At 50.1% G+C, this 27,008-nt stretch overlaps 2 protein-coding genes across 3 annotated transcripts in view; both read right to left on the reverse strand.

Moving 5' to 3' along the window:
- Positions 1-5,825, reverse strand: part of LOC141050807 (nuclear factor 7, brain-like) — a 48,929-nt gene extending 43,104 nt beyond the window's left edge. The window contains exon 1 of the mRNA XM_073547473.1: positions 5,509-5,825. Within this exon, the coding sequence (XP_073403574.1) occupies positions 5,509-5,707 (199 nt within the window). The 5' untranslated portion in view covers positions 5,708-5,825. The remainder of the gene's footprint in view (positions 1-5,508) is intronic.
- A 2,389-nt stretch (positions 5,826-8,214) lies between these two features.
- The window catches only part of LOC141050806 (nuclear factor 7, brain-like), a 28,179-nt gene continuing 9,385 nt past the window's right edge, over positions 8,215-27,008 (reverse strand). The window contains exons 2-9 of one of the 2 annotated variants that reach the window (XM_073547471.1): positions 16,437-16,511; positions 15,231-15,391; positions 11,808-12,251; positions 11,630-11,725; positions 9,500-9,733; positions 9,387-9,409; positions 9,166-9,296; positions 8,215-8,895 (exon numbers count right to left, since the gene is read on the reverse strand). In XM_073547471.1, coding sequence (XP_073403572.1) covers positions 8,357-8,895; positions 9,166-9,296; positions 9,387-9,409; positions 9,500-9,733; positions 11,630-11,725; positions 11,808-12,251; positions 15,231-15,391; positions 16,437-16,511 — 1,703 coding nt within the window. In that variant the 3' untranslated portion in view covers positions 8,215-8,356. The remainder of the gene's footprint in view (positions 8,896-9,165; positions 9,297-9,386; positions 9,410-9,499; positions 9,734-11,629; positions 11,726-11,807; positions 12,252-15,230; positions 15,392-16,436; positions 16,512-27,008) is intronic. The other variant, XM_073547472.1, reaches the window with a different exon arrangement.

Below are 27,008 nucleotides of genomic sequence, written 5' to 3' on the forward strand. Positions count from 1 at the left end.
GGTAGGAGCCGTCCTGTATATACAGTATATAGGGGGATACGCGGTATAGAGGGGGATATATCACTCACGGTAGGAGCCGTCCTGTATATACAGTATATAGGGGGATACGCGGTATACAGGGGGATATATCACTCACGGTAGGAGCCGTCCTGTATATACAGTATATAGGGGGATACGCGGTATACAGGGGGATATATCACTCACGGTAGGAGCCGTCCTGTATATACAGTATATAGGAGGATACGCGGTATACAGGGGGATATATCACTCACGGTAGGAGCCGTCCTGTATATACAGTATATAGGGGGATACGCGGTATACAGGGGGATATATCACTCACGGTAGGAGCCGTCCTGTATATACAGTATATAGGGGGATACGCGGTATATAGGGGGATATATCACTCACGGTAGGAGCCGTCCTGTATATACAGTATATAGGGGGATACGCGGTATACAGGGGGATATATCACTCACGGTAGGAGCCGTCCTGTATATACAGTATATAGGAGGATACGCGGTATACAGGGGGATATATCACTCACGGTAGGAGCCGTCCTGTATATACAGTATATAGGGGGATACGCGGTATACAGGGGGATATATCACTCACGGTAGGAGCCGTCCTGTATATACAGTATATAGGGGGATACGCGGTATACAGGGGGATATATCACTCACGGTAGGAGCCGTCCTGTATATACAGTATATAGGGGGATACGCGGTATACAGGGGGATATATCACTCACGGTAGGAGCCGTCCTGTATATACAGTATATAGGGGGATACGCGGTATACAGGGGGATATATCACTCACGGTAGGAGCCGTCCTGTATATACAGTATATAGGGGGATACGCGGTATACAGGGGGATATATCACTCACGGTAGGAGCCGTCCTGTATATACAGTATATAGGGGGATACGCGGTATACAGGGGGATATATCACTCACGGTAGGAGCCGTCCTGTATATACAGTATATAGGAGGATACGCGGTATACAGGGGGATATATCACTCACGGTAGGAGCCGTCCTGTATATACAGTATATAGGGGGATACGCGGTATACAGGGGGATATATCACTCACGGTAGGAGCCGTCCTGTATATACAGTATATAGGGGGATACGCGGTATACAGGGGGATATATCACTCACGGTAGGAGCCGTCCTGTATATACAGTATATAGGGGGATACGCGGTATACAGGGGGATATATCACTCACGGTAGGAGCCGTCCTGTATATACAGTATATAGGGGGATACGCGGTATACAGGGGGATATATCACTCACGGTAGGAGCCGTCCTGTATATACAGTATATAGGGGGATACGCGGTATACAGGGGGATATATCACTCACGGTAGGAGCCGTCCTGTATATACAGTATATAGGGGGATACGCGGTATACAGGGGGATATATCACTCACGGTAGGAGCCGTCCTGTATATACAGTATATAGGGGGATACGCGGTATACAGGGGGATATATCACTCACGGTAGGAGCCGTCCTGTATATACAGTATATAGGGGGATACGCGGTATACAGGGGGATATATCACTCACGGTAGGAGCCGTCCTGTATATACAGTATATAGGGGGATACGCGGTATACAGGGGGATATATCACTCACGGTAGGAGCCGTCCTGTATATACAGTATATAGGAGGATACGCGGTATACAGGGGGATATATCACTCACGGTAGGAGCCGTCCTGTATATACAGTATATAGGAGGATACGCGGTATAGAGGGGGATATATCACTCACGGTAGGAGCCGTCCTGTATATACAGTATATAGGGGGATACGCGGTATACAGGGGGATATATCACTCACGGTAGGAGCCGTCCTGTATATACAGTATATAGGGGGATACGCGGTATACAGGGGGATATATCACTCACGGTAGGAGCCGTCCTGTATATACAGTATATAGGGGGATACGCGGTATACAGGGGGATATATCACTCACGGTAGGAGCCGTCCTGTATATACAGTATATAGGGGGATACGCGGTATAGAGGGGGATATATCACTCACGGTAGGAGCCGTCCTGTATATACAGTATATAGGGGGATACGCGGTATACAGGGGGATATATCACTCACGGTAGGAGCCGTCCTGTATATACAGTATATAGGGGGATACGCGGTATACAGGGGGATATATCACTCACGGTAGGAGCCGTCCTGTATATACAGTATATAGGGGGATACGCGGTATACAGGGGGATATATCACTCACGGTAGGAGCCGTCCTGTATATACAGTATATAGGGGGATACGCGGTATACAGGGGGATATATCACTCACGGTAGGAGCCGTCCTGTATATACAGTATATAGGGGGATACGCGGTATACAGGGGGATATATCACTCACGGTAGGAGCCGTCCTGTATATACAGTATATAGGGGGATACGCGGTATACAGGGGGATATATCACTCACGGTAGGAGCCGTCCTGTATATACAGTATATAGGGGGATACGCGGTATACAGGGGGATATATCACTCACGGTAGGAGCCGTCCTGTATATACAGTATATAGGGGGATACGCGGTATACAGGGGGATATATCACTCACGGTAGGAGCCGTCCTGTATATACAGTATATAGGGGGATACGCGGTATACAGGGGGATATATCACTCACGGTAGGAGCCGTCCTGTATATACAGTATATAGGGGGATACGCGGTATACAGGGGGATATATCACTCACGGTAGGAGCCGTCCTGTATATACAGTATATAGGGGGATACGCGGTATACAGGGGGATATATCACTCACGGTAGGAGCCGTCCTGTATATACAGTATATAGGGGGATACGCGGTATACAGGGGGATATATCACTCACGGTAGGAGCCGTCCTGTATATACAGTATATAGGGGGATACGCGGTATACAGGGGGATATATCACTCACGGTAGGAGCCGTCCTGTATATACAGTATATAGGGGGATACGCGGTATACAGGGGGATATATCACTCACGGTAGGAGCCGTCCTGTATATACAGTATATAGGGGGATACGCGGTATACAGGGGGATATATCACTCACGGTAGGAGCCGTCCTGTATATACAGTATATAGGGGGATACGCGGTATACAGGGGGATATATCACTCACGGTAGGAGCCGTCCTGTATATACAGTATATAGGGGGATACGCGGTATACAGGGGGATATATCACTCACGGTAGGAGCCGTCCTGTATATACAGTATATAGGGGGATACGCGGTATACAGGGGGATATATCACTCACGGTAGGAGCCGTCCTGTATATACAGTATATAGGGGGATACGCGGTATACAGGGGGATATATCACTCACGGTAGGAGCCGTCCTGTATATACAGTATATAGGGGGATACGCGGTATACAGGGGGATATATCACTCACGGTAGGAGCCGTCCTGTATATACAGTATATAGGGGGATACGCGGTATACAGGGGGATATATCACTCACGGTAGGAGCCGTCCTGTATATACAGTATATAGGGGGATACGCGGTATAGAGGGGGATATATCACTCACGGTAGGAGCCGTCCTGTATATACAGTATATAGGGGGATACGCGGTATACAGGGGGATATATCACTCACGGTAGGAGCCGTCCTGTATATACAGTATATAGGGGGATACGCGGTATACAGGGGGATATATCACTCACGGTAGGAGCCGTCCTGTATATACAGTATATAGGGGGATACGCGGTATACAGGGGGATATATCACTCACGGTAGGAGCCGTCCTGTATATACAGTATATAGGGGGATACGCGGTATACAGGGGGATATATCACTCACGGTAGGAGCCGTCCTGTATATACAGTATATAGGGGGATACGCGGTATACAGGGGGATATATCACTCACGGTAGGAGCCGTCCTGTATATACAGTATATAGGGGGATACGCGGTATACAGGGGGATATATCACTCACGGTAGGAGCCGTCCTGTATATACAGTATATAGGGGGATACGCGGTATACAGGGGGATATATCACTCACGGTAGGAGCCGTCCTGTATATACAGTATATAGGGGGATACGCGGTATACAGGGGGATATATCACTCACGGTAGGAGCCGTCCTGTATATACAGTATATAGGGGGATACGCGGTATAGAGGGGGATATATCACTCACGGTAGGAGCCGTCCTGTATATACAGTATATAGGGGGATACGCGGTATACAGGGGGATATATCACTCACGGTAGGAGCCGTCCTGTATATACAGTATATAGGGGGATACGCGGTATACAGGGGGATATATCACTCACGGTAGGAGCCGTCCTGTATATACAGTATATAGGGGGATACGCGGTATAGAGGGGGATATATCACTCACGGTAGGAGCCGTCCTGTATATACAGTATATAGGGGGATACGCGGTATACAGGGGGATATATCACTCACGGTAGGAGCCGTCCTGTATATACAGTATATAGGGGGATACGCGGTATACAGGGGGATATATCACTCACGGTAGGAGCCGTCCTGTATATACAGTATATAGGGGGATACGCGGTATACAGGGGGATATATCACTCACGGTAGGAGCCGTCCTGTATATACAGTATATAGGGGGATACGCGGTATACAGGGGGATATATCACTCACGGTAGGAGCCGTCCTGTATATACAGTATATAGGGGGATACGCGGTATACAGGGGGATATATCACTCACGGTAGGAGCCGTCCTGTATATACAGTATATAGGGGGATACGCGGTATACAGGGGGATATATCACTCACGGTAGGAGCCGTCCTGTATATACAGTATATAGGGGGATACGCGGTATACAGGGGGATATATCACTCACGGTAGGAGCCGTCCTGTATATACAGTATATAGGGGGATACGCGGTATACAGGGGGATATATCACTCACGGTAGGAGCCGTCCTGTATATACAGTATATAGGGGGATACGCGGTATACAGGGGGATATATCACTCACGGTAGGAGCCGTCCTGTATATACAGTATATAGGGGGATACGCGGTATACAGGGGGATATATCACTCACGGTAGGAGCCGTCCTGTATATACAGTATATAGGGGGATACGCGGTATACAGGGGGATATATCACTCACGGTAGGAGCCGTCCTGTATATACAGTATATAGGGGGATACGCGGTATACAGGGGGATATATCACTCACGGTAGGAGCCGTCCTGTATATACAGTATATAGGGGGATACGCGGTATAGAGGGGGATATATCACTCACGGTAGGAGCCGTCCTGTATATACAGTATATAGGGGGATACGCGGTATACAGGGGGATATATCACTCACGGTAGGAGCCGTCCTGTATATACAGTATATAGGGGGATACGCGGTATACAGGGGGATATATCACTCACGGTAGGAGCCGTCCTGTATATACAGTATATAGGGGGATACGCGGTATACAGGGGGATATATCACTCACGGTAGGAGCCGTCCTGTATATACAGTATATAGGGGGATACGCGGTATACAGGGGGATATATCACTCACGGTAGGAGCCGTCCTGCCTCTTGCACGAGTACGTGGCTCCGATCTGCACGATCACATCTTCCTCCACGTCCCCGTCGTCTCCATCTCCGCCCTCGTCGTCTTCCTCCTCGTCCATGGCCTCCTCGTTGTCCGCTTCGTCCCCGGCCAGGACGTCTTTCTTCTCCAGCTCGGAGACATCGGGTTGTGCTGTGGCGGCCATGGCTGGGGGCTGCGGTACCGGAGAGCGGGGGGCCTGGACACCGTCGTTACCTCACAGAGACTGGGGGGGCCTGAACACAGATGCTGGACTGCGCGCCCGATTCTACAGTGCGAACTGCGCATGCGCCTTTCCCAAGCACGTTAGGCTAGTTTCACATTAGCGTTTTTTTGCGCAGCGCATCGGGCGCATAAAAAACGCAAAGAAAAACGCAAAACAAACGCGCGTTTTTTTAACGTCATGCGCACGCTGATGTGTAAAAAAAACGCAGCGTTGTTTGCGTTTTACATGCGTTTTTTGCATGCGTTGGCGTTTTTTATGCGCATGCGTTTTTAAGTGTGACGTTTTTTCCATTGTCTAGAGAACATTCTAGACTTGTTTAACTCAAAAACGCATGCGCAAAAAAACGCAAGCGTGCGCAAGACCATGCGCACGCATGCGTTCCCATAGGCTCCAATGTGGTGTTTTTGCGCATTCCGTGCGCAAGCGTGCGCATGCGTTTTTTTGACGAGACAGGGCGGAACCAAAAATGCAACATGTTGCGTCTGGCGCGCCTGGCGCAAAAGACAAAAAAACGCATGCGCACGAAAACGCAAGTATGCGCAAGACCATGCGCACGTCATGTTAAGTATAGGTGCGCAGTGCGCATGCGCACGGGTGCGCACGATGCGCTGCGCACAAAAGCGCTAATGTGAAACCAGCCTAACGCGTCTTCCGGTTTGTAGGACAATAGAATGGCGGCCTCCGGCCCCGCACGTGGGAGCCACCTGAGCCACCAGCAGAGGGCGCTGCGCACCGGGGGAGGAGCAGGCGGCAGAGCAGCACTCGGCGCATAGATCTGTAGGCCCAGGCGGATGTGCAGCCTCATCTGTGCACACAGGGACTCTATCACCTCAGCCCTGCACCAGATGGAAGCCAGCTGCGGCCTAAAGGAACAAGCAGTGCTGCAGTGTAAAGCATGGTGATGTGCCAGAGGCAGCTGGATGTGATAAACGGCTTCCTGCACTAATAGGCAGCGGTGACATTGGGCATACCTCCCCAGTTTGAAGAAGAGAAAGAGGGAACGAGGTTGCGGGGCACTTAGAGAGAACAGAGTGAGAGAAAAAAAAAGAGAAAGAAAGGGGAAAGAGAGGGAGAGAAAGAAAGAAAAAGACAAAGAACAGAGAGATAGAAAGTAAGAACAGAGAAAGAGGGGAAAGAAAGAAGAGAGAGAGAGAGAAAGAGGGGAAGAAAGGAGAGAAAAAACGGGGGAAAGAAAGAACAGAGAGAAAGAAAGAGGGGAAAGGAAAAAAAAGATTAGAGCGAAAGAAACAGAGAAAGATTCTATAAAGATACTATAGCAGCCCGGCTCCCATTGTAGTGCCCACCTGAGCCTCCTGATGCAGGACATATCATTATCCGCTCACATGGCCGGCATCACCAAGGACACAGTGATGTATCTGAAGCATTCCCTGAAGCGCCTCCATGGTTCCGTCACAATCTCTCGAAATTACCTAATTTCCGGTCAGCTTCCAGGACATCACTTCTGGTGGAACGTCACATGCAAATTTTAAAGTGCTCCACCGTGTACTCCTGTGTCCGCAGGAAAAGTAAGCTCCCAGCCAGGACACTCAAAATCAGGACTGTCCAGCTGGATCCGGAACGGTTGTGAGGTATGAATACTCCCTACCCTACAGCTCGCACATCACGGCTCCATACACCTCATACACACATGGCTCCGCTCCGTATACCTCTACACACAACATGGCTCCGCTCGCCTTGTATACACACGACTCCGCTCTATACACCTCGTATACACACGGCTCTGCTCTATACACCTCGTACACACACGGCTCCGCTCCATATACCTCGTACACACACGGCTCCGCTCCATATACCTCGTACACACACATGGCTCCGATCCATACACCCCGTGCACACATGGCTCCGCTCTGCATACCTCATACACACACGGGTCTGCTACAACCACCCTGTAAACCCCTCCTGACCCCACACAAACTTCCTCTCACCAGCATGACAACCAGCACAGCAGAGTCCTGCACACACCGAGCCCCTGATCATGTGACTCCTCCCCTCCTGTGACCTCATCACAGGTCCTGTGCGGACAGAAGCAACATCCTAGCAAGTCATCGCAGGCTGTGGAGGGCGCTGTGGAGGCCGCGGCGGGGGGGGGGGTTGTGTCTCTTGGAGGGTGAGAATGGGGTTGATGCATGGGGGGGGGGGGGCGTGGCGGCTCAGTGCAGTGCGGGGGGGGGAAAAAAAAAAAGGCAGTCAAAAACAGGACTGTCCCGCCATATCCGGGACGCTTGGGAGCTATGACATTGGGGCCGAATGGGCCACTCACCCATTTGGGGGTTGGCGGATGATCGGGCTCTCTGTGTAACTCGCATGTTTGGGATGGTGATGCAGAGATGGCGCTTGTGAGGTCAGTCATTACGGAGTGCCGCTAATGAGAATGAGGCTGCGCGAGTCGTCCCAGAGCTTCAGAGTAAAGGACACGTACAAGTTACTGGTCATTCAACACTTCATTTCCATAAAAAATAAAACAGCAACGATGAACATTATGAACTAAACGTTGTCACTAAACAAAGACATTTCAGCATTTCTTGACAATAACAAGCGAAACTAAACGATTGTAACGCGGCAGCGGCATCAGTCGTGCACGAAGCGCAGAGGTTGGGCATTGAGGCCGGAGTCATGCAGGAATGGGGACAGGTACGGATACAGTTTCTCTGTGAACGTGGCTCTGAACGTGTAGATGGCAGTCATGTCGTCGGCGTTGTAGAAGGAGATCTGACCGCCCTCGTAATCTATGTACACTCCGATCCTCTTGGGCTTGGCGCTCAGGATCAGGGTCCTGGAGGGAGACTCCAGAGCCTTGTAGGCATTGCCATTCCTCAGCCAGATGGCCCAGTAGCCGTTCTTGGGGTTCAGCTTGATCTTCCCCTTGCGGTTGCTGGACTCGCTGGCCATGCCCACATCCCAGGCGGTCTTGTCTCCCACTTCCACCTCCCAGTAATGGCGTCCGGAATCGAAGCCCTGAGAGCCCAGGACCAGGATGCACTGGCTGAAGCGTTTGGGGTTATCGGGGAGCACGTGCTTGTTGTCGCCGTACTTCACGCTGGTCATGTTATCGGACAGCACGAGGTTGGGGTGCGCAGTGGACGGGTCCAGCAGCATCGGAGTTAGCTCTGAAAAAAAGGGGGAGGGAGAAATAAAGTTCATGGACTTTCTGATTCTTTATTCCAGCTCACAATCTGATACAAATATTGCCCTCTGTTATCAGCCATTTAGTCCCCCATGAGTAATGAGCATAGACTTCAGCCATCCACGTGATCGCTACGCACAAGTACAAACGGCATGGTCTACACAGGACACGTAACCTTGTGCTGTATGCCACGTGACATGACCGTTTACCCCACCAGTCCTTATTGCGGGTCCTTACGGAGCTCTGTACTTACTCGGTACAATGAAGGACCTCATCTGCTTCCACACCGTATACTGGAGGGGTCCTCTGAACGTCCCTTGGCACAGATCCTTGGACAGCAGGCTGTTCCCAGAAGACATCACCTCCTTCTGCTGTGTCTGACACCTGCGGAGACAAGAGCATGAATCTCACTCACCATCTCGCGGCCAGCACCACCGTACCCATCAACAGCCTAAAGCTGCAGCAGAAACTTACTTCTCAATGAAAGACTTGATGTCCTGTATGAAAGAGGATAAAGAAAACTATGATTAATCCAAGGAAAGCTAAGGGGAGCCTGGACATAAAACTCACCAGACATCAGCACTTACCATCAGGAAAGAGATGGAGTCTGTGTCGTTCACCCGCTCGTTGGCCATGGTGATGGTCTGCTTAATGTTGTCCCGGTTCTCCTGCATCTTCACCATGTTGGTCTCCATCTCCTTCAGTAGGTTGTCGCCTTGGTCCTGCAGCTGCTCCAGAAGTTTCTCCTCTTGCTCCTTCAGGAAAGTGTGCAAGTTCTTGAACTCGTCCACGATATGTTGCTTGAACTCGGAAATATTGGTCTGCGGGGAAAGATCCGGAAAATGTCGTATGAGATGAAGTGTGGCGGGACGGGGTAGTGAAGTATGTATATGTATGGATGTATGACCAGCAGTAATTAACATATGTCCCTAGACTGCAGGACTAACAAAGGTCACAACATATATTATCCTGAGAAAGGGAGTCTTCTGTCTCCAGTCTACCCAGGGAGCCTTGCCGAGAACACACAAAGTGGAAACATTTCACACCTTGTGACTCTTCTAAGAGAGATGCCAATCTCAGCCTGACACTATCTATGAGAAAGGTTACACCAAGGGTTTTCAGAGAAAATAATGTATTCATTGGTAGATTAGCCATGGTCCAGTCACAGACGAGCAATTAGAATATTAATATGGGAGGCTGGTCTAGCAATCTGATCTCCTGGTCAAATCTATAAATTAGGCCTTTACACAAAGAAAGATGTTCACATGTGGGGGCAGCCTGGAAAACTGATTGTGATGAAGGAGCAGCCGCCATCTTAGATATGGGGCCACATGTCTGAGCTTGGCATCCATTTTGGTCTAAGTTCAGGAATTACAGGCTGTTAACGGCTTCTATACCCCCAGGTGCTGTGTACATAGTAAATACAAGCAGGATTTAGTGTTCCAGTGCTAAATAGGCAGGGCCATTGGTGTGATAATGAGGATAGGCCCAAAACAGAGCTTCAAAGCTCAGGTATGGAGCCGTGCCAGCAGGGGGCCGGAAAAAGCCTAGGGCTTCAATTAGAATGTACCCGCTAGCAGACGCAGGAAAATACGTCCTTTGTGTGTCCCAGACGCTTTGGCTCCATCCTAGAAGCATGGATTATTAGCCCACCCTCTGACACAGGGGGAGGAACCTAGCGTGTTTAAGGACTAGAAGCCCCTGTCAGACTTTCATTCTTTCACACAGACGATCCGGACGATGACTATCTAAGAAGGACTTGAGGACAGACCTGCCGAGGGGAGCAGCGGCCCATGCTTTGGGGTCTGTCCGGCAACTAAGATTCTTGTACCTTTGGACTGCAGAGCTCCCCCCAGCACCCACATGACCCTACAATCTGGTAAATTGACCTCCAGCTTAATATCTTAAGTCTTGTACCCTTATTGTTATATCTTTTCTCTGACTGTAAATTTACTGTATATTTCTGTAATTATCTAGTGCGCCCTTAAGGCAATTAAACTATAAACTTAATCTTGGGCTGATGCTTTTACTCTGATCACGAATCTTAGAACCCCCCAGCGGGTAACAGGACCTCCTCCCCGGCGACAATTTGCTCTAGATGCAGTTCCCTTACTGACCAGAGAGAGAAAGGGGGCGCCGGAGAGCTGTGCCTGTGTAGTTACGTCACGGTGGTGACGTGGGAGGAACGGGTCTGTGTGTATTCCTCCACACTGATGTGTGCCATAATTTGCTTTTCCTCCCTCAGGAAACAGAATAACTGCAGATAGAAAAGTAGGTATTTCTGCTATTTTATCCCTTTATATTTTATCACTGTTTTGCATATTTGTATGTCACTTTTTAGTTCCATATTTTTTATATCTTTATTGTAAGCACTGTACCTTTTCTATCAAAGCTTAAAAATTTTAATAAGTCTGAACCTTGTTGTTCTAAAGAATCCATAGCCTTAGAGTGTGTGATCCTGGTGATTGGCACATAGTAGTAGTACTTCTTCCGGGACTCATCGCCCATGTGTTCGTTGAGTGGTGGCAGCGCGTATGAGCGGGGTGTGTGGTCTGTGTCAGGGTGTGATTTATGCTCCCACTGCAGCATAGAACAGAGTTTGAATGCTGGACTGAGAGGAGACAGATTAACCCTAGCAGGCGCAACCCCAAGTCACGTGCTGAGAGCAGGTAAGTGACAGACGGCACGTCTCCGGATTACAGGAGTGTCTCGCTCACCTTGTGCTGCTCCACCTTCTCCTGCTGCTGGTCAGTCAGCTGCTCCGTCACCTTCAGGGTTTCTTCTAATGGGGCTACAATGGTCGACAGCTCTGCCTGCGGGTGACGGAATGGTGGCGATTAGGTAAATGTACAATCTGCAGCCATGAGATCTGAGGAGGGCTTCCTCACCACTTACCCGGTATAACCCGACAGCATCCAGGATGGGCAGGAAGTTGTGACTGGCGTGTTTGAGCGAGTCGCGGCAGATGACGCAGCTCAGTGTGCCGTCGTCCTTACAGTACAGCTTCAGCCGCTCGTCGTGCTCAGGGCAGTTCTCTGCCAGTTTCGGCTTTGCAGGGGTCAGGGTGGTGGAGCTGCTACCCACTGTCTTCTTCACCAGGTTGGCCAGGGCTCGGTTGGTGGTGTACCTCTTGTCAGTAATGACTTCCTTACAGTCTGGGCAGGTGAAGGATTCCTGCCCATCCCAGGCCTTGTCAATGCAGTTCCTGCAGAAGTTATGGCCGCACTCCACCATGACGGGATCCTTAAAGAGCTCGCTGCACAGGAGGCAGGTCAGTTCTTCAGCAAAGTCCCCGGACGCCATCTCCGAATTGTTTTCAGCGTTATCCACTTTCACTTTCTAGAAAAACATACAACATGTGAGGGGACAATTCATGAATGAGAGACGGGGATAATGTGCGTCCTCCGCAGAACAGTCTCTGCAATAACCTGCAGGACTGCCCACCCAAACGTGCACTGCCCACACAGGACGGTAACACAGTGACTCCATCTTAACCGGCCGACCCTGCGAGACGACTGCAAAATAGAAAGAAATGTTTATTGGGAGCAGAAAATAGGCATTCAGGTGAAGCCGGGTACGAGGTGCAGGCCGGACGGGCGACACCTGGAATTTGCAGAAAATAAAAGACAAAAAACACAAAATGGAACAGAAGTTATACACAGTATTATGAGGGTCAGACATCCACAGCAATATTCAAGAACCCCCCCGGAACTCGATTAAGGATGGACATACACAATACATGGCTGCCAAACGCTTGATCACCTCTCCCATACACGGGGAGCTCGCTCCTGTGTGCTCTATAAGCTAGCTGCCATCTAAGACATCAGCTGGCGGATTATCTTTGAGAGAACAATGCGATTGGCAGTCTGAAATTGCCAAGAGTGATCAACATCTCTCCTATCAGTTGGCCGGTGACTCCATACACAGAGTGAGCCAACACCGGCGGGTTCAGCCATCTTTAGTCTATGGGACCCTTACAGTGACCTCAGCTCGGTCACATGTGGATGTTGCTGGAGATCAGAGATAACCGAATTGCCCGGCAATCGCTCATCTCCACTATGATAACAAATCAAAACAGAATAAAAATTTCTTCAGTAGTATTGTGTCACCTAAGGGGGCATCATGTGGCCCCCACAAAAATCAATGACAACCACACAGACCCTGGCGGACCCCAAAGTGGGGTTACAGCAGGTAATATGGGAGATGCCCAAGTCTCACGCCTCTATTAACTGCATTCACCCCACAAAATATGGCAGTTGGCTTTTTCGGACACTGCTTTGATAATCGTGCCGCCTCTACCGGTTAGCACAATATATAAAATGAGCATTTCAAGCGCGAGGAGTATGGAGACCTCTGGCATGATGTGACCCCCACAGACACCACTGCGCTTCCTTTGTACATGTCCAGAGCTGGTGCCGTGAGCGGAGGAGGCAGCAGTCATCGTTATCCCCTAGGATATGAGGAAGATTCAATTTTGGGTGAAAATGACCATTATGGAATTTGCACTTAAATACATAAAATAAACGAGGTCTAATGGCAGAAATCGTCCGATGGCAATACAGGAGTTTCCTCAGATCTTAGGTGAGGCTGGGCAGCCTGGCAGGCACAATAAGGGCATCATTGCCCCGACCCCCGGCATAGCACCACACAAAGGTCATAAGTGAAGGCGAATGGAACACTACAGAAAGTCGGCGCAGCATACCGCCGCGTCACTAACGCACCGGCCATGGAGTCCCAGAGTTTATAGCGCGGCACAAACAGGATGAAGGCAAACATGGAGGCATCCTCCTGCTCCGACGTGGGGAGAGCATATCGAGGATTGGAAGACAAGCTATACCTTGCAATGAATGATTGTGCACAGATGGAGTCTGCGGGGTCCGGGGCCATTCACACAATTAAGAGTAGATTTGTTTATAACAAAAAAAATAAAAGCACACCCCCTGTACCTGCGTGACACCAGAGGTTTTTTTTCTTTCAATAATCTATGTCAACATTTGCTTTCGGGCTTCGACACTGCAGAATGGCATCATTACCAGTATCACTCTCTTACTATGTGGAATAAGCTGTGTACAAATGTAGCAGAGATAGGATCGTCATTTGGTGCCGCTACAGTAGACTTGTGTGTGATGTCACAACGGCCGCAGAACAGCCCGATACATCATAGCACAGAGCCAATACAGTGAAGAAGCCGCGCACCATGACACGCCCAGCTCTGCTACATCTATATTACCAGTCCGGGATTGCAGAAATGTGTCAGGTTTATCCGGCCGCCTCTGCACGGTCCGGGCTGTTTGGGACAGACGAGCATGATAGGAAGCCACACCTTGGTTCAGGAGCTGTAGCATAGTCCGGTATCACGCTCAGACATGGGGAGAATTACAAAATGCTCTGAAAAGCAAAAACCCTCCAGACCGGAGGGATTTATCTCTCTAGTGTATGGCTCGTTGCTTAGGTTACCGGCCACCCTGCAGTTTCAGAATAGGCAGTCACCTAGTCAAGGAGCGTGTGCTGCGCGCAGGTTCTGTCCCACCTGCCCGCGCCACACTGGATCTGTCCGGCATCCACAACCCTGGGTTTCCCCAATGGCACCTCTGCTGCCAGCCTGGGGAAGCGCACGGTTCTGGCCTGTGACGCAAACTGTCAATCATCAGAAGCGCACAGCCCCCCAGCAAAGCAAGATGCCGAGAATTGTGTGCTCCAGAAAAAAAAAAGATGATGGGACGCCCCCCTACTCTATATGCGGATCAAATATATGAGCGCAGCAGACCTGGCTGCCAAAATCCACAGAGGGGAGCAGGCGGCCATGGCCAGAGGATAGTGACTATGTAGTGAGAAAAAAAAATATACTAAGAAGTGCCCCGGAGCATGGATATATCACAATCACATGATGGCTATAAAAGTTATAAAAGAAAAATTAAATTATGACACCTATGAGGACGGCTCCCATCCAGTCGCGGTGGTACCGCGGGCACAACCCATGTTATTAGGGGTGCAGGCAAAATGTGCCAGCGAAAAATCCGACTGCAGCCCCTTCACACTATGATCGTGGGGGGTCCTTGCAGATTGGCACAATACATTGCCTAAAAAAAAAAAATTCCTGCATATAAATGTGTAAAATCCCACCACGGCTTAATAACCCCAGAGCAGCCATTTACATGGACGGAGTACAATCGGCGTCCATTCGGATACGTGTAATCACAGCAGAGGATGTAACCAGTTTATTGGTGACGACGTGACGCAGAGGCGCGATGACAGAGCGTCCCATTGGCGTGGCGAGCGCTGCGGTGGAGCAGGACTGACATTTGGGGCTTGTGTTACCTTCGCTTCAGGTTCCTCATCCTCGTTCTTCCGTTTCTGGGGTGTCTTTACGTTCTCCGTGATGTCTGAGTCGGTGCCATTGGCCACTTCGGCCTCTTCCTTTACTGGCTTGGGAATCACCAACCGAGTTTTGTCAACCCACTCGTTTTGTCGTCGATTCACTGCGAAAGGGGAAAACCGAACTTACAACATAATTTCACACTATGACTGTGGGTGTCTGACCAGCCTGAACTTACCGTGCGGAGCTTGTGACTGTCGCCATCACGGGCGTTTGTAGAACGATTGCCCCTTGGAAGCTGCAACAACTGCAAGTATTCGGATAACTCAACCATCGAGAACAAAACTCATGGTATAAGGATCTTCTGGAAATGTCCGAGAGAACATGCAACTTGTCATGGGTACGACTGAGCACAAGAAGCAATGTGCCCGAAACCGAGACTTCAGAGCTGGATACTCAGAGGGGGAGGAAAAAATGGCAACAGGAGCAAGCATCCGTCATCTCAGGGTGTAGACGGCCGTGATTATAAGGCTGTGGGATTGAGGGGCTCGTAGCCTGTCCTGTAACCCACTGATGGGAAAGGCAGCACAGGGCATCCACTCTATACGACTGGATACTGCAATCCTCCAATGCCAAAATTAAGAGGAAAAAAAAATGGTCGATTTTGGCAGTTTTCCAGAATAAAGAATCAGTAATTATCTTGGGGTCCTGTACTACAGAAGACACGGGAATGTCCATAAGGTCAGAGGCAGAGATGAAGCGTTAGGCCTCAGTTATCAGAGCGTACAACTTTCTGCCGGACACTCGGGTGTGAAGGACCGTGTTTAGTCATGGACGACCGTTTATTTGTGACTCCTCTCTCCATGGAAACGCTAACCGATAAAGCCGCCAGAAGCGAGAGACATCAAGAGATAATGGAAAGAGCGAGCCACATGGTATGACACAAGCGGGGCAAGTGTAGCCCCGGGCCCAATAGACTTCACAGAGGTTGCACTGGGCCTGGAGAAGGAGGAACCGGAGCGGCTCAAGAGGCCACTGAAGTTACTCGTGTTGAGGAAACCATCCACAAGCAGGACACTGATGAGACTCTCCGGAGCAATGCATTGAACATCCAGGAATACGGCGCCTTACAAGGAATGGAGGCATTATCTGCATTCTCACCCACCTCCCCCCTTTATTATAGACGGCGAGCCCCGAGGATTACTTACGACCAGCATAATGCACGTAGAACTCCTCCCGGCCCGCCTGCTTGTTCATTCGGGTCTTCACGATTTCTGCGTCATCTGGTAGAAAGTAAAACACAAAAGCAAAAGACTCAAGAATCTGCCAAATACAGGCCCCCCCACATGAGAGGTCAGCTCTACTAGAGATCATGGTGTATGGTCTTGTCTACTGCGATGATGGCAGAAGCCTTAGGGCCCATCACACATGGTAGAAGCTGTCCTGTGTCTAGGTGTACACAGGGGATATAAAGGCCATACACCCATTATAATGCCAGCTAAAAAGAATCCTACCAACAATCAATTCAGAACTTTCCCACCTCTAATGTCACCCATAATCTGTACAAATGCATTGAGAATCAAGCTTTCAGGGGGGAAATAAAGAAACAAAATTACAATAATATCTCTCTCTCTCTATGTGTATATATATATATATATATATATATATATATATATATATATATATATATATATATACGCCTTATCGTGTCTGTCTGTAACCGAAATCGCGGGCAGCTCAGCGACAGGCGCAGCTGTTTGTAACGGTAAGCTGCGCCGGCTGCTGATTGGTCGCGGCCGCAGGCCTTAATCTGTAAAAAAGAGAATTAAAATTAAAAAAAAGTTATTCTCACCTTCCGACGGCCTCCTGTCTTCTTTCCACGCGCCCGGCCTCGCGTTCCCAGTAACGCTTTGCGGCTTAGACCGCTGATGACGTCACTCTCGAGAGAGCGAGAAAGAAGACCGACGTCATCAGCGGTCTAAGCCGCAAAGCGTTACTGGGAACGCGAGGCCGGGCGCGTGGAAAGAAGACAGGAGGCCGTCGGAAGGTGAGAATAACTTTTTATTTTTTAATATTACTTTTGTACAGGGCCGCGGCAGTGACTGGTCACGGCTACACGGCCGCGTTGCTGATTGGTCGCGGTCAGAGGGCCGCAACGCTTATTGGTCGCAGCTCCAGGCCTGCGTTGCTGATTGGTCGCGGCTACAGGGCCGCGACGCTGATTGGTCGCGGCTACACGGAAAGGGGGGTGAGGGGACCATGCATACCACGATAGGGGGGTGAGGGGACCATGCATACCACGATAGGGGGGTGAGGGGACCATGCATACCACAATAGGGGGGTGAGGGGACCATGCATACCAGGATTGGGGGGGTGAGGGGACCATGCATACCAGGATTGGGGGGGTGAGGGGACCATGCATACCAGGATAGGGGGTTGAGGGGACCATGCATACCAGGATAGGGGGTTGAGGGGACCATGCATACCAGGATAGGGGGTTGAGGGGACCATGCATACCAGGATAGGGGGGGTTGAGGGGACCATGCATACCAGGATAGGGGGGGTTGAGGGGACCATGCATACCAGGATAGGGGGGGTTGAGGGGACCATGCATACCAGGATTGGGGGGGTTGAGGGGACCATGCATACCAGGATTGGGGGGGTGAGGGGACCATGCATACCAGGATTGGGGGGGTGAGGGGACCATGCATACCAGGATAGGGGGTTGAGGGGACCATGCATACCAGGATAGGGGGTTGAGGGGACCATGCATACCAGGAAAGGGGGTTGAGGGGACCATGCATACCAGGAAAGGGGGTTGAGGGGACCATGCATACCAGGATAGGGGGGTGAGGGGACCATGCATACCACGAAAGGGGGGTGAGGGGACCATGCATACCACGAAAGGGGGGTGAGGGGACCATGCATACCAGGACTGGGGGGTGAGAGGACCATGCATACCAGGACTGGGGGATGAGGGGACCATGCATACCAGGATTGGGGGTGTAAGAGGACCATGCATACCAGGATTGGGGGGTGAGGGGACAATGCATATTAGGAAAGGGGGGTGAGGGGACCATGCATACCAGGAAAGGGGGATGAGGATAACATGCATACCAGGATTGAGGGGTGAGGGGACCATACATACCAGGATAGGGGGGTGAGGGGACCATGCATACCCCAAAAGGAGGGTAAGAGGACCATGAATACCAGGATTGGGGGGTGAGGGGACCATGCATACCAGGATTGGGGGGTGAGAGGACCATGCATACCACGAAAGGGGGGTGAGAGGACCATACCACGAAAGCGGGGTGAGGGGACCATGCATATGAGGATTGGGGGTGAGGGGACCATGCATACCAGGATTGGGGGGTGAGAGGACCATGCATACCAAGAAAGGCGGGTGAGGGGACCATGCATACCAGGATAGGAGGGTGTGGGGACCATGCATACCAGGATAGGGTGGTGAGAGGACCATGCATACCAGGACTGGGGGGTGAGGGGACAATGCATATTAGGAAAGGGGGGTGAGGGGACCATGCATACCAGGAAAGGGGGGTGAGGATAACATGCATACCAGGACTGGGGTGTGAGAGGAGCATGCATACCAAGAAAGGGGGGTGAGGGGACCATGCATACCAGGATAGGGTGGTGAGAGGACCATGCATACCAGGATTGAGGGGTGAGGGGACAATGCATATTAGGAAAGGGGGGTGAGGGGACCATGCATACCAGGAAAGGGGGGTGAGGATAACATGCATACCAGGACTGGGGGGGGGGTGAGGGGACCATGCATACCTGAAAAGGAGGGTAAGAGGACCATGCATATCAGGAAAGGGGGGTGAGGGGACCATGCATACCAAGAAAGGGGGGTGAGAGGACCATGCATACCACGAAATGGGGGTGACGGTGAGCATACATACCAGGATTGGGGTGTGAGAGGACCATGAATACCAGCAAAGGGGGGTGAGGGGACCATGCATACAAGGATTGGGGGGGGGGGGGTGTGAGGGGATCATGCATACCCCGAAAGGGGGGTAAGAGGACCATGCATACCAGGATTGGGGGGTGAGAGGACCATGCATTCCAGGATTGGGGGGGGGGGGGGGAGGGGGGGGAGGGAAGTCAGGGGACCATGCATACCAGGATAGGGGGTGAGAGAACCATACATATCAGGATTGGGGGGTGCATTATTATTAAATCTTCAAAAATAAACTGCTTATATATTCTAGCATACTGTACATACCAGGATTGAGGTGTGAGAGCCATGCATACCAAGAAAGGGGGGTGAGAGGACCATGCATACCCCAAAAGGAGGGTAAGAGGACCATGAATACCAAGATTGGGGGGGTGAGGGGACCATGCATACCAGGATTGGGGGGTGAGAGGACCATGAATACCACGAAAGAGGGGTGAGGGGACCATGCATATGAGGATTGGGGGTGAGGGGACCATGCATACCAGGATTGGGGGTGAGGGGACCATGCATACCAGGATTGGGGGGTGAGAGGACCATGCATACCAGGACTGGGGGGTGACGGGACCATGCATACCCGGATTGGGGGGTGAGGGAACCATGCATACCAGGATTGGGGGGTAAGGGGACAATGCATATTAGGAAAGGGGGGGTGAGGGGACCATGCATACCAGGAAAGGGGGGTGAGGATACCATGCATACCAGGATTGGGGGGTGAGGGGACCATACATACCAGGATTGGGGTGTGAGAGGAGCATGCATACCAGGATAGGGGGGGTGAGGGGACCAGGGCTGTGGAGTCGGTAAGCCAAACCTGCGACTCCGACTCCTCAATTTCCCTTACACCGACTCCGACTCCAACTCCCACACATATTGCTTGTATTTAAGTGAAAAATTTATTGTAGTACAATGTGAACCTCAGACATTTAATCATTTTTATGATCCAATAATCAAGATATTTAGATAGAACAGAATATATATTGGTGTACTACCCGGTTTTCATTCTTTTTGGTACAGATACGATATGGATAGACAGATATGGATAAATGGATAGATAGAGCAGATTTCTAATCTGCTTTTGCTATTGAAAACATTGTCTATGAGCTCAAAAACCTTTCAGGTGATGCAGTTTTTTAAAAAGATGATCAGCTTTGTCCCCCCATTTCCTTGTAGATTGTAAGCTTGCGAGCAGGGACCTCACTCCTAATGTCATTGTTTGAATTGTCTTAACTTGTATTGAATTTATTGTCTGTACATGTCCCCGCTTAATTGTAAAGTGCTGCGGAATATGTTGGCGCTATATAAATAAAAATTATTATTATTATTATTATCAGCTTTTGCAGCTGAAAAACGTATCCTCAAAAAACACAGGAAAAACGCTGTGTTAATGTAGCCTTAGATCAGGAATATAACAGCCATTTATAGGACATTTCATAACTTTCCCAAACTCCTATGAAAAAATATTCAGCACATCCTGCATTGAATTACTGTAACCAATTTATTATATATTTTAGGAGTCGGAGTCGGTCCATTTTATATCGACTCCAACTCCGACTCCACAGCCCTGGAGGGGACCATGCATACCAGGATAGGGTGGTGAGAGGACCATGCATACCAGGACTGGGGGGGTGAGGGAACCATGCATACCAGGATAGGGGGGTGAGGGGACCATGCATACCAGGATAGGGGGGTGAGGGGACCATGCATACCAGGATAGGGGGGTGAGGGGACCATGCATACCAGGATAGGGGGGTGAGGGGACCATGCATACCAGGATAGGGGGGTGAGAGGACCATGCATACCAGGATAGGGGGTTGAGAGGACCATGCATTCCAGGATTGCGGGGGTCAGGGGACCATGCATACCAGGATAGGGGGTGAGAGAACCATACATATCAGGATTGGGGGGTGTATTATTGCATTATTATTAAATCTTCAAAAATAAACTGCATATATATTCTAGCATACTGTACATACCAGGATTGAGGTGTGAGAGCCATGCATACCAAGAAAGGGGGGTGGAGGGGACCATGCATACCAGGATAGGGGGGTGAGGGGACCATGCATACCAGGATTGGGGGGTGAGAGGACCATGCATACCACGAAAGGGGGGTGAGGGGACCATACCACGAAAGCGGGGTGAGGGGACCATGCATACGAGGATTGGGGGTGAGGGGACCATGCATACCAGGATTGGGGGTGAGGGGACCATGCATACCAGGATTGGGGGGTGAGAGGACCATGCATACCAGGACTAGGGGGTGAGAGGACCATGCATACCAGGACTGGGGGGTGAGGGGACCATGCATACCAGGATTGGGGGGTGAGGGGACCATGCATACCAGGACTGGGGGGTGAGGGGACCATGCATACCAGGACTGGGGGGTGAGGGGACCATGCATACCAGGATTGGGGGGTGAGGGAACCATGCATACCAGGATTGGGGGGTGAGAGGACAATGCATATTAGGAAAGGGGGGTGAGGGGACCATGCATACCAGGATTGGGGGGTGAGAGGACCATGCATACCACGAAATGGGGGTGACGGTGAGCATACATACCAGGATTGGGGTGTGAGAGGATCATGAATACCAGCAAAGGGGGGTGAGAGGACCATGCATACCAGGATTGGGGGGGGAGGGGACCATGCATACCCCGAAAGGGGGGTAAGAGGACCATGCATACCAGGATTGGGGGGTGAGAGGACCATGCATTCCAGGATTGGGGGGGTCAGGGGACCATGCATACCAGGATAGGAGGTGAGAACCATACATATCAGGATTGGGGGGTGCATTATTGCATTATTATTATTAAAGCTTCAAAAATAAACTGCATATATATTCTAGAATACCCGATGCGTTAGAATCGGGCCACCATCTAGTGTAGTTACATAAGTGTGAATACCCTCCTATTATCGGGGCTGTGTTCAGAATCGGCTGATCACATTCCCCCCATGTTACATAGTAGTCAGCGCTCCGCCGCAGTCATTTACAGTCACTGACTAACCCCAGAGAAAACGTTCTTGTCTAGGAGGATTTTCCTGGTCTATAAACAGCTGACAACACAGCAAAGGATCTCAGTGTAGAAAGTTATCAGCCAGGAGAACAAAAACATTTCCAGGCATTAGATCTACTGTGGGGAACTGTGAAGATGTCATCAAGAAGTGGCAGAAACTTGGCACAACAGTAACATTACCTAGAATGGGACGTCCCCCAAAATATGGTGAAAAAACAAAAAAAATTGTCTGTACAGAAAGTCCTATCTGGCTGAAGTTTTCATCCATAAGTTTCTGATTAAAGCACATAGCTCTGCCCTTCACCTCTCCAAACAAGCGACTTCACTGCCCTCATCAACTCACTATCCAACAATCCTAAACCACTACTTGATACGGGTCAGTCCCGCAGTCCGGAATTGTTGGCCCCAACAACCGACCTCAGCGCTGACCATCTGGCCACTTATTTAAAAAAAAAAAAATTGGTGATGACTGTAATAGTCTCTCGATCCCCATACATCAAGAAGAGGTTACCAGACTCCTCGCCCTACAACCCTATCAGTGACCCCATCCCCCAGCCGTAACCATTCACCTAACAAATACTACCCTCATTCATTACTCACACACCATCATTAACCCATTATAAAAACACATCTGGGCCAGAGCTGTGCTGCTGACTACACACCGGTCTCATATCTTCCCTTCATCTCTAAACTCCTAGCACACTTGGTCCTCTCCCACTTCCATCTGATCCACTCTCAGATAACTCTCTTCTCGACCCGTTACAATCCGGTTTCCGCTCCCTTCACTCTACTGAAACTGCCCTCACTAACGTCTATAATGATCTACTATCAGCTAAATCTAATGGTCGCTGCTCCCTGCTGATCTTCTGGATCTCTGCAGCATTCGACACTGTGGATCATCAGCTCCTCCTCACTATGCTCCGCTCCATCGGCCTCAAGGACACCGTTCTATCCTAGTTCTCCTCCTACCTCTCAGACTACTCCTTCACTGTAGCATTTGCCGGCCTTTCCCCTCCTAGTCTCTAGTCATGTTTCCTTAGGATTCAGTCCTAGGCCCCCCCACCCCCTATTGTTATGGATCCTCAGGGTTCAGTCCTAGGCTCCTTCCTCCTACGGTCTGGTTTCTCAGGGTTCAGTTCTAGGCCCCCTTCCTCTTACTGTCGGGTTCCTCAGGGTTCAGTTCAAGGCCCCCTTCCTCTTACTGTCGGGTTCCTCAGGGTTCAGTTCTAGGCCCCCTTCTTACTGTCAAGTTCCTCAGGGTTCAGTCCTAGGTTCCTTCCTCCTACTGTTGGGGTCCTCAAGGTTCAGTTCTAGACCCCCTTCCACTTACTGTCGGGTTCCTCAGGGTTCAGTTCTAGGCCCCCCTTCCTCTGTCGGGTTCCTCAGGGTTCAGTTCTAGGCCACCTTCCTCTTACTGTTTGATTCCTCAGGTTTCAGTCCTAGGTTCCTTCCTCCTACTGTTGGGGTCCTTAAGGTTCAGTTGTAGGCCCCATTCCTATTACTGTTTGGTTCCTCATGGTTCAGTCCTAGGCCCCCTTCCTCTTACTGTTGGGTTCCTCAGGGTTCAGTCCTAGGCCCCCTTCCTCTTACTGTTGGGTTCCTCAGGGTTCAGTTCTAGGCCCCCTTCCTCCTACTGTTCGGGACCTCAAGGTTCAGTTCTACGCCCGCTCCTCTTACAGTCAGAGGTCCTCAGTGCTCCATCTACACCAGGGTTCCAACTCCAGTCCTCAAGGCCCACCAACAGGTCATGTTTTCAGGATTTCCTTGGTATTGCCCAGGTGATAACTACATCACCTGTACAATACAAGGGAAATCCTGAAAACATGACCTGTTGATGGGCCTTGAGGACTGGAGTTGGGGAACCCTGGTCTACACTGCCGCTACTGGACAAACCATCAGAAGATTTGGTTTTCAGTACCATCTCTACTCTATACCGATGACACTCAATTATACATATTGTCTCCCACATTACTACAAAATACCAGGGATTGCCTGTCCGGGGTCTCCAACATCATCACCTCCTTAAATCTGAAACTGAATCTCTTCAAAACTGAACTTGTGTTTCCTCCCTCTACCTGACATTGCCATTTCCATGTGTGCTTCTACCAAACCCCCCCCAGCAGAACACTCGCTACCTTGTGGTTATTTTTGACTCAGATCTTTCCTTCACTCCATATATCATCACTCGCTCATGTCACCTACACCTTAAAAACATCTCCAAAACCTGACTTTCTAATCTTTGACTCTGCAAAAACGCAATGTCGCTCTTCTTCATTCTCAACTGGATTACTGCAACTCTCTGACTGGTCTCCCTCCTACTAAACTCCCTTCTCTCCAATCTGTCCAGAATGCGGCAGTCATCACTTCTCATCTACACCGTACCAGTCCTCTCCACAGTGCTGCATCGCCCTACATCTGCTCACCTCGGACTACCAACCTACTGGGCTCTCCACAGTGCTGCAGGGGGGGATACACGGTATATAGGGGTTGGGTCTATCACTCAAGGTAGGAGCTGTCCTGTATATATAGTATATAGGGGAAAACACTGTATATAGGGGTCGGGCCCATCACTCACGGTAGGAGCCGTCCTGTATATACAGTATATAGGGGGATACGCAGTATAGAGGGGGATATATCACTCACGGTAAGAGCCGTCCTGTATATACAGTATATAGGGGATACGCTGTATAGAGGGGGATATATCACTCACGGTAGGAGCCGTCCTGTATATACAGTATATAGGGGGATACGCGGTATATATCACTCACGGTAGGAGCTGTCCTGTATATACAGTATATAGGGGGGTGCGTGGTATAGAGGGGGATATATCACTCACGGTAGGAGCCGTCCTGTATATACAGTATATAGGGGGATGCGCGGTATAGAGGGGGATATATCACTCACGGTAGGAGCCGTCCTGTATATACAGTATATAGGGGGATACGCGGTATAGAGGGGGATATATCACTCACGGTAGGAGCCGTCCTGTATATACAGTATATAGGGGGATACGCTGTATAGAGGGGGATATATCACTCACGGTAGGAGCCGTCCTGTATATACAGTATATAGGGGGATACGTGGTATACAGGGGGATATATCACTCACGGTAGGAGCCGTCCTGTATATACAGTATATAGGGGGATACGCGGTATAGAGGGGAATATATCACTCACGGTAGGAGCCGTCCTGTATATACAGTATATAGGGGGATACGCGGTATACAGGGGGATATATCACTCACGGTAGGAGCCGTCCTGTATATACAGTATATAGGGGGATACGCGGTATAGAGGGGAATATATCACTCACGGTAGGAGCCGTCCTGTATATACAGTATATAGGGGGATACGTGGTATAGAGGTGGATATATCACTCACGGTAGGAGCCGTCCTGTATATACAGTATATAGGGGGATACGCGGTATAGAGGGGGATATATCACTCACGGTAGGAGCCGTCCTGTATATAGGGGGATACGCTGTATACAGGGGGATATATCACTCACGGTAGGAGCCGTCCTGTATATACAGTATATAGGGGGATACGCGGTATACAGGGGGATATATCACTCACGGTAGGAGCCGTCCTGTATATACAGTATATAGGGGGATACGCGGTATACAGGGGGATATATCACTCACGGTAGGAGCCGTCCTGTATATACAGTATATAGGGGGATACGCGGTATACAGGGGGATATATCACTCACGGTAGGAGCCGTCCTGTATATACAGTATATAGGGGGATACGCGGTATACAGGGGGATATATCACTCACGGTAGGAGCCGTCCTGTATATACAGTATATAAGGGGATACGCGGTATAGAGGGGGATATATCACTCACGGTAGGAGCCGTCCTGTATATACAGTATATAGGGGGATACGCGGTATAGAGGGGGATATATCACTCACGGTAGGAGCCGTCCTGTATATACAGTATATAGGGGGATACGCGGTATACAGGGGGATATATCACTCACGGTAGGAGCCGTCCTGTATATACAGTATATAGGGGGATACGCGGTATACAGGGGGATATATCACTCACGGTAGGAGCCGTCCTGTATATACAGTATATAGGGGGATACGCGGTATACAGGGGGATATATCACTCACGGTAGGAGCCGTCCTGTATATACAGTATATAGGGGGATACGCGGTATACAGGGGGATATATCACTCACGGTAGGAGCCGTCCTGTATATACAGTATATAGGGGGATACGCGGTATACAGGGGGATATATCACTCACGGTAGGAGCCGTCCTGTATATACAGTATATAGGGGGATACGCGGTATACAGGGGGATATATCACTCACGGTAGGAGCCGTCCTGTATATACAGTATATAGGGGGATACGCGGTATACAGGGGGATATATCACTCACGGTAGGAGCCGTCCTGTATATACAGTATATAGGGGGATACGCGGTATACAGGGGGATATATCACTCACGGTAGGAGCCGTCCTGTATATACAGTATATAGGGGGATACGCGGTATAGAGGGGGATATATCACTCACGGTAGGAGCCGTCCTGTATATACAGTATATAGGGGGATACGCGGTATACAGGGGGATATATCACTCACGGTAGGAGCCGTCCTGTATATACAGTATATAGGGGGATACGCGGTATACAGGGGGATATATCACTCACGGTAGGAGCCGTCCTGTATATACAGTATATAGGGGGATACGCGGTATACTGGGGGATATATCACTCACGGTAGGAGCCGTCCTGTATATACAGTATATAGGGGGATGCGCGGTATACAGGGGGATATA

Source organism: Dendrobates tinctorius, unplaced genomic scaffold, assembly GCF_039654945.1.
Source record: "Dendrobates tinctorius isolate UK_male_01 unplaced genomic scaffold, ASM3965494v1 ptg000152l, whole genome shotgun sequence".
Lineage (NCBI taxonomy): Eukaryota > Metazoa > Chordata > Amphibia > Anura > Dendrobatidae > Dendrobates > Dendrobates tinctorius.